General features: G+C 55.6%; 1 protein-coding gene across 1 annotated transcript; it reads right to left on the bottom strand.

Moving 5' to 3' along the window:
- Window positions 1–227: 227 nt before the first annotated feature.
- Gfi1 (growth factor independent 1 transcriptional repressor) lies at window positions 228–8455 on the bottom strand. Its single transcript, XM_057772903.1, is given in 8 exon segments — window positions 228–406; window positions 2756–2921; window positions 3742–3879; window positions 4002–4489; window positions 5841–6020; window positions 6314–6698; window positions 8305–8412; window positions 8414–8455. Coding segments are annotated over 8 exon segments (1686 nt in total).
- Between the last annotated feature and the right edge of the window lie 484 nt (window positions 8456–8939).

Genomic DNA, 8939 nt, shown 5'->3' with positions numbered 1-8939 from the left:
AGCCTGGGAGGTGCGAGATTTCACCGGATCCGCATCTTCAGACAACTGCTGTGGTTGTGTCTCCCGCTCTGGGCTGACCTTTGCAAAAGGAGTTCAGTCTCCAGCAGCTTTGGGAAGGAAGGTGAAGGGGAAAAGCCATAGTGAGCTTTGCGCACGGTGCAGGGTCTGAGCAGGGTTGGGAGGCAGGGAGTAGTGTTCGCAGCTGCTGTCACCTACGGCCACGGTGCTCATTTGAGTCCATGCTGTGTCTCCCGGTGCCGCCTGAGATCCACCTTCCTCTGGAAGCCCTTTCCACACAGGTCGCAGCCAAAGGGCTTGAAACCCGTGTGCTTTCTGCTGTGAGTGATGAGGTTGGAGCTCTGACTGAACGCTTTGCCACACACCTGGCATTTGTGGGGCTTCTCACCTGCAAGGATGGAAGACCAAGGGCAGGAAGTATGAGCCTATGATAAAACTGGCAGGGACCCGTTGCTACCCGCACGCTCTTTCTAGCAGCTGGCTAAGACCTTCAAGACGTTGGAGGGTGATGGGCGGCAGCATGAACCAACTCATGACCTGCAACTTGGTACCAGTAAAACACGGGTGCACCAGGTGGAAGGAGACTTTTTGAGTGGAGGCTCCCAGCCAAAGGTCTCAAACGGTTTCCTGCTAAACGGAAACTGAGCAAAGGCCACGTGCCCTCCCCAGCTGAATCCACCCCGGAGGACTCGCCTGCCTGACTTTTAGAAGCACAGGGCCCCCAGCAGATGCTCGGCAGGAGGTGGGAGGGGCCGTCCTACAGACCCTATGACTGCTTTCGTCAGAGGAAGTTTTCAGATCTGAGTTTCCAAGTGGGTGTTGTTTTGTGTGGCCAGTGAAGCTGTCTTCTTTTCTCGCTCTTGAAGCACACAGGTTTGTCCAATGTCTTAATTTTTTAAAATCCACACGAGGGCCTCAAATCACTTCTTAAGGTTCTTTTCTATCGTTACTTTCTTTCTTCCTCTCTGAGGTTTTAAATCACAGGATTCTTAATATGCCAACAACTCTTCACTACAGATTTCGGCAGATAACAGACACGCACGGAAGGGGAAAGTTTTAAAAACAGGTAAAAGGAAGAAAACCAACAGCTTTTGTCTCTCCCTGTCTTGTGAACTGGTTAAAATCGGGGTAAACAAACATATTCCCAAAGAGTTCCCCTCATGACTCTATGGTTGAGAATTGGCCTTGGGGGAATAAAACAAGCAAACAAGAACCACAAAAAAGTGTCTGTCTGTCTGTCTGTCTACTTGTTCTTTTTTTTTTCCTTCGGATTTTTCGAGACAGGGTTTCTCCATAGCTTTTGGTTCCTGCTCTGGAACTAGCTCTTGTAGACCAGGCTGGCCTCGAACTCACAGAGATCCACCTGCCTCTGCCTCCCAAGTGCTGGGATTAAAGGCACGCGCCACCACCGCCGGCTGTCTGCTTGTTCTTAAGGAACCTCCTGTGTGTTCTTCTCTCTCTCTTCATACTTAAGATTTCCTGACAAGGACTCACCCAGCGAAACTTGCCCTATCCCTCAGAGTCAAACATATCTGAGGAATGAATTGTAGCCATAATATAAATGTTTAATAAAGGCTTGAATGTGTAATTCAGTCAAGATTCTAGTTGCATTTTGATGTCTTGAATAACCTATAAAGGAAAATTTTGGGACAAAGGGGCATGAAACTCATTTTTTCTCTGAGTTTTCTGATATAAATGTCTACACTGTTCAAAAATTTTAAAACATAGATTGTGAGCTCCTGGAAGGCACTGTGATTTTTTTTTTACGTACTTATTTTTTTTTAAATACAGGCTATTACTATACAGCCCTAGCTGGCCTACAATCCACTCTGTAGCCAAGGCTAGTCTCCATGCCCAGGGATCCGCCTCCTGTGTGCCAACACACCCAGCTGTGATCTGATTTAAAGCGATGTTCATGTTCTCCAGTAAGGTCAGAGATTTTGGTCTCATGTAACCGACATGTTGGCTGTCACAGGAAAGGTTCTTGGGGCATAGAATCACTTAGCTCATAAGCTTCTACACTAAGCCCACTCATCTGCGGCTGAAGTGTTGAGGAAGGAGTCCCAGGCTGGAAGCCAGAGCCCTGGGATTTACCCAAACTGACTCTGGTAGATCGCTCAATGTCTGGACAGTAAAAGAACCCCACTTTACTGTATGGAGCAGCAGGAAAACAGAAGGGAAGGGACAATCTGAAATACTTGGGTATTTTTAAAGCATTGTAAGAGGTTAGGAATAGTCACGGTTAAGGAAACAAAATTGTTAATGTTTTGAAAAGAAGACCAAATAAGAGAGGTTTCCAACACTGGCACAACTGAAAGTCTACTATACCAAACAGTCGAGACCATATACATTTGAGATCTCAGACCAGCACACCTGAAGCTGAGCCCTGTGTGACCCTGGATAAGTTATCCGATCCTTCTGTGCTTCCATTTCCTCTTCTCTAGAATGGAGATGGGAACACAGGCTTAGCAGAACGCTTGGTAGCATTTGCCTTCCTTTTTCTACTCAAACAAAATAAACTCTTATAAAAACAATGTGTAGGAGCTACACATGAATTCTGATGGCCGTCGTAAAACCTGGGAGGGCTCTGATGTTAACATAGAGGAAGATACTCCTTCAGATCCAATGACAAGGTCCCTCTGCGGGAGAACTCCTGCACCACACTGGAGCCAGAATACCAGAGGGGAGTTGTGTTGGCTCCCAAGCGCCTCCTGCAAGCCCAGCCCCTTCCAGTCACCTGTGTGGATGAAGGTGTGTTTCTTCATGTCGGACTTCTGGTGGAATCTCTTGCCACAGTACTGACAGGGGTAGGGCCGGGTATCCGAGTGAATGAGCAGGTGTGTGGACAGCGTGGACGACCGCTTGAAGCTCTTGCCGCAGATCTTACAGTCAAAGCTTCGTTCCTGCAGAGGGGACAGGAAAGGGAGGGGGGAAATGCATCGCTTCTCCCTAGGATGCCGCCCTCAACGCCAGGGACAAATCTCTGGGAGCCAGAATCCTCTTCTCCCTTCCTCCTCTGAGCCAGAGTCCTCTTCTCCCTTCCTCCGTTAGTTTCAATCCCCACCCATCCTTCAACACCTTCTTATTAACATGTTTTCTGCCAAAACACTTTTCAGCCACAACCCTCCACACCCCAGGGCAAAAGCATAGCTCCACCCTGCATTTTTGACACCCATTGGCTGATTTCTTCACCCTCCTCGAGATGACCCCCCACCCTAGTCACTGTGGGTTTTCAAGGAGATGAGCTGTTGTCCTGGCCACTTGAGTAATATTTCGCTTATCTTCCTCTCTTTAATCACCGTACAGGCGTCCGTCAAGGACCTGGGGTGCTGCATGAGTCTCGGGTGTCTGAAGCCTTGGACTTAGGCAACAATTACTTATAAACGAGCGCAGCGCGTACACTGGATGCTGGAGCTGAGCTGAGACCCTTCCGTGCCAGTGAGGAAGGATGAGGGGAACACAGACAGTAAAGAAAAGGCGGCGGCAGCAAACCTTCCTCCTGTCCAACAGAACTGCACCGCTGGAAGCTGACAGTGGGGCAGGACCACAGTCTAAGATTGCTGCAAACCCGGCCCTCTATCCCCCACGTTTCTCTCTACACACCTAAATCAGAGCAAGCAGAAAGGGCACCAGAAGGAGCCCAGAGGCAATGGGAAAGTGGCTGGTGCTACACGCGACTGAAAGGACCCCAAGGCAGCTTCCGGCCTCCAGAGCCCAGCTTACCTGCGAGTGCACGGCCTTGTGCTGCTCCAGGCTCACCGCGTGCCCGAAGGTCTTGCCGCACATCTCGCACGCGAATGGTCTCGTGCCGCTGTGGGACCGGCGCACGTGCACCTCCAGCCCGTGCGGTGTGGAGAACACCTGGGGGCAAGTGGGGCCAGGGAGAAGGCCGCTGAGGGGGATCTCGGGGTGTGGACGCTGGAGGGTCACGGGCTGGGGGCGCAGGCGCAGGGCTGAGAAGGCCAGGTGCGCGGGAACCTCACCTTGCTGCATTTGATGCATTTGTAGGAGCCACCGCCTAGCAGCAGGCGAGTGCACAGCAGTTCCGACTCCACCTTGACGCCCACGCTCTTGTCTGCGTGGATCTCGTGGCCGCGATCTTGGTACAGACGGCCCGCTGCTGCGTTCGGCCGTTCATAGAGCCCGGCCGCCGCAGGCCCGAAATCTCCGTAGAGCCCCAGGCCAGAGCCGCCGGTGGCTCCGCCTGCAGCACCGCAGGTCCCGGGTGGCCCCGCACCGGCTCCTCCCGCAGCCGGCTCAGGGCCGTACAGTGGGGCCGAGTGGCCCGGCTCCCCGCCGCGCTCGCAGAAGAGGCTCAGGCCGGCGCTGCGCTCCAGGGCGGTGCACTGCCGGTAGCTCTGCACCAGGTGCCGCAGGTCGGACCCCGCGAGGCTGCTCCAAGCGTAGGGCTTGAAAGGCAGGGTGTAAGGTTGAACTTCGTCCAGAGACCGGCATAGCGACTTCTCAGAGGCTGTGGAGGCACAGAAGGCCGTCGGGTCAGGTTCGAGGCTGCTGGGCGGAGCAGTGATTAAGGTTCCTAGCTGGTTAGAACGCTCAGAATCCAGGACATCCTGGGGAAAACTCAGGCAGGCCCGCGGGACTTCCCGGGCCTAAGGCAGGGCAGCAAAATGAGGCTTAAAATGGCATAGAATGAGGAGATGGAAAAATTCGATTGGTTGGTTCTCTGGCTGGTCCCCTCTCCCCCAACGCCTGCCGGCCTAGGGTCCTGCTACAAGATCCTGACCTCTCCTGCTACCTTCAAGTTTCCCACTTAATTCTTTTCCTTTTGCGACAAATTATGAAGAAGGGTCAAACAAACTTTGGATCGAGGCTATGTAGAAATATCAGACTAAACAGACTGAAATGGTCTTAAGATCTCTCAAAGCTGTGAAGTTGTTTAATGTGTTCAGCAAGGGGCAGCAGGCAAGGACTCGCAGTGCGCCCATACCTGATACATTTCTGATAAAAATTATTTTTACAGTTAAGAGTTAGCCACCACCTTCGGGAGAACTCCCCTTCCCCCCACACACGTCAATTTTGCTGAAACTGGATACTGGATGGATATTGAGTGAATGTACCGCACACTTCATTCTGGGGGGGGGGGGCGTCTGCTCCGTGAGAGGTTGCGGGAGTCACACACACAGCCAGGAAGAACCCTTTGCTTGCAGGAGTAGATGAGCTATCTTTAAAACCCAGTACTATGACCTGGAAATAACCGACCTTTGGCAGGATTTGTATTGATCTGCGCCTTCCTTACTTTTGCCAGGACCCGAGATACTCCCACTCAACCCTAGTCAAGTGTTTGCAGGAAGCTCAGTTGCTCCCTGGAAATGAACCCCTGCATGCTGGCCCCTGAGACTGGGTTTTCCTAGCAGAGGGGGGAAATGAAACTTTCAAAGACAGAGTCAAGGAGCTGAGATTTTCCTCGGCAACCTCGCTCTCCAGTGTGGCATCCGGGTCTGTCCGGCGCAGACTGCCAGGTCTCTTGTTTGTGGTATTCGTGTCTGCGTCCTGAATTCTGGGTTCTGACACTTTCTAAACAATGAATTTTGGTCAGAAAAAGAAATGTCAGCCATATGAGAGGACCGGCTCATTTGTCGCACCTGCCAGTTTCAGGCAACGAATTAAGTGGCAGCCTAGAGCTAACCGCCTTGGAATGAGGCGGAGGACACTTAGGACAAGGTGTCCAGTACGATGAGGCTTGATGCCTCCCCCTGGACCCCGTCCCCGTAGGAACCTGCTCCCTAAACAGTCTCTCGGCTTCCCTCTGTACTGCGGGGTCCCCGGATCTCTGCCATAAGACCTCGAAAACGGGTCCTTACCTGGAGACACCGAGGGAGAAGGGGGCCTCCAGAAGTCCTCGAACTCGGAGCTCGGGTCACAAACGCTGCTTTCGCAGCTTTCGGGGCTCGCGGAGGCTTTGTCATGAGCCTCGGTTAGCTGAGAGTCGGGGGACAAACGGTCTCGGGGCGCCGTCTTCGCCTCGCCTGCATCCACAGGGTCTATGGAGAGGAGTCAGAAGGGAAGTCAACCTAAGCCTAGCTGGAGTGGTTCCACTGTGCCGCCTGCGTCCTCATCTCTCCACTCAGACCCGGCCAGAAGCCCTCCCAGATTCAAGGGTCTACTACGGGCCGGTAAGGGCATCTCTAGCAAGCTCGGCAGAACCGAAGCACTAGGAAAAAAACAAAGCACCCGAGGGGCGTTGGGGTAGTCTCCCCTGGTTCTAGGAAGCAAGCGAGGCGGCTTGGAGCAGAGTCGGCGTCCCTGCCCCGCCCGGTCCCTGCGCGCCTCGCACCTGCTCTGCCCGGCGCGGGCACAATCTCCAGACGGAGGGAGTAGTCTGGCCCCGGGGAACGCGGTTGGTGGTAGCTGTGCGCCTTCTTGCTCTTGACCAGGAAGGAGCGCGGCATGATGGCCAGCCTCTGGATGAATGTTTGGATCCTCAGCCTGAGGTTACTCCAAGTTCTGAGAGGAGGCAAGAACCGGGTGGAAATGCGGGTCAGCACCGATGGCGGCTGTAGACTGCACCCAGGCCAAGGGAGAGTACGGGCCAGGGAGGAGAGAGGGAGGTCCGCGGGAGGAGGGGGTTGGCCCCCAGGCGCCGCGCTCACCAGGTGGCACTCGGACAGGTGGCGCGAGTCCGGGCCTCCGCTGCCACTGCCACGGCTCAGTGGTAAAACCTGTCCCCGAGATCTGGCTCAGGTCCCTTTCCTCGGCCCTGCCCACGCCCTAGCCCCTCCCCTTCCCTAGCAAAGCTCTCCCATCACTCTCCAGTCCGCAACTGGCCCGTTATCCCAAATCAACCCTGCAATGCCCGCCTGGTCCCTTCTGGACTGAGGGGAGCGAATGGGCCGCGTTGGGTTAGATTAGTTTAGGTGGTCAGGGTGCATCAGTGGTTGGGACCCGGAAGGGGCATGAATGGAGTCAAGACCTCCAAGAGTCCCGCGACAAACAGAAGCGAAAGAGGGGCATACTAGGCAGGACTGAAGGACTGGTTTGCTCAGGGATTGCGTGCAGCTGAGACTGGAGCAGAGAGAGGCAGGAAGCCAGAGGGACAGGAAAGTGAGGGGTGGGGGAGGTGGCAAAGGACCAACACTTGCCCCCGGAGAAACGCCCTCTGGAAAAAGTTAGCCTGGAAGCCAGCGGTGGTGCCGGCACTGGCCAGGGGAGTGACCGCTGTGAAATAGCCCAGACCCGGCAGGCCTAGCCTCGGCAACTATGTCCCGGGAAGAAGTATTTTTCGATCTGCTCACCAATGATCTTGTCCTAAGGAACTTGAGGCTGAACTGCGTGTGCACAGACTGCCAAACACGCGGCGCCCAAATCCGTGGAGCAGCAACGGTTTAGGGGGCCAGTCAGATGAAACCGGAGCGCGTGCGAGCGATCAGTGGCCGGGAGGCCGGGGGTCCCCGAAGCCAGCACGCCTGAGAGCTGGCGTCGCTCTCATTAACCCCCAATCAGTTCACCTAATCTCGGGTCGAAACCTGAACCCTGCGGGGAGGCGGGGCTGCTACTGCGTTCCAGCTCCAGGTCGGTTCAGTGGGGGGGGGGACCCCGACCGTGAGGAGGCCTAAGTTAAACGGCTGTGCGCCTGCCTCCGAGGTCCAAGGCGATGGGGGTCGGTTCCGAAGCTGGCGGGAACGGCTGCGGCGGGCTCAGGGAAGTCCAGACCGACAAACACCTCTGGTCCTTACTCTTCGGCGGTTTAGACTGCGGAACCGGAGCTGCTTTGCTCCCAGGGCACAGTACAGAGCACACCTGACGTCCCCACTTAAAAGGAGACTAGGGATTCCTGCTCCAGATCCCCAACCCTAGTGTGTGGTCTTTCCCCGGAGGGATGAGAGAAAAGTATGCTGGGAATTGCTGCAGGGGACCAAGGCTCCAGAAGGCCTGGGGGCGAGCGTGTCACACTCCTTGGTCAGGTTCGGCTCCCAGGACCCGGACTCCGCCGCTTAAAAGCCCCTGACTGACTGTACGGCCTGAGGCTCCAACCAAGAGACAGTTCTTAAAACAAGCATGAAGGGAAGGAAAACAGAGCAAGGGTCTTGGGGGCCTTGGTGAGCCTCAGGCCGGCGTTGGCCAGGAACAAGACCCGTGGGAAGCAGAAGGGCTGCCTGATTCCGCGGTGGGTCGGCGCGTCAGCAACCACGCGGGACACGGTAGACACGTCCTCTCTCCAGCCACAAACCTACGCCCCTCTAGCACCCTGGAGGGCTTTGCTGGTTCCGGGTAGGAGGGGTGGGGGGGGGATGGCAAGGCCCAAGGCCCAGCGCGTGGGAAGGCAACCTCGTGCTGCAGCTGGCGTCCAGGGGGCGGGGCGGCACGCTCCTGGCACTGCGGCCCGCCAGGCTTCCCCTGGTCATCTGAGGCCGGGAATTAGGGACCTGAAGGTAAAGGCGCTCAGGAGCAGTATTCCAGAGCCTAGCTGCCGCCACATGCCCACCAGATGGTTCCTTCCCACGTGGATCCCACTCCCTAGCTAACCTCCAAACCTTATGCCCCCTACTCCAGATCTTTCGCTGCACCAGTTTGGTGCCTTCAGAACCCAGCCCCCGGAGCTCTGCAGCAGGTGGGGACCCGCCAGCGCCTTCGGGACGTCCCCTAAGTGGCAGTGTCCTCCTACCAGTCCACCCCCGCCTGGGCGGGAGGCACAGCAGTTTCAGCAAACCTACCTGCGGGGTCAGGGCGCGGGCACCGAGCTCTGAGAGTGTGCAAACTGAATCTTGCTTTCGGGAGAGACTGATCTGTCTTTCTGACTTTTTTTTTTTTAATCTCCTTCTGAGCTCAGCCCCCAAAACCGCAAACTTCACTTCCTGAGCGTTAGAGGCGCTCGCTAGCCCTCTCAGACCAATCCCCATCCCCCAGTGGGGCGATGGGCCACGAGCCTCCTTTGCGCAAGGGGTCAGGAGGCGACGGTGGGG

This window comes from Chionomys nivalis, chromosome 6 (assembly GCF_950005125.1).
Source record: "Chionomys nivalis chromosome 6, mChiNiv1.1, whole genome shotgun sequence".
NCBI lineage: Eukaryota > Metazoa > Chordata > Mammalia > Rodentia > Cricetidae > Chionomys > Chionomys nivalis.
The sequence above is the reverse complement of the archived record's forward strand: the minus strand, read 5'-3'. Positions and strand labels throughout refer to the sequence as shown.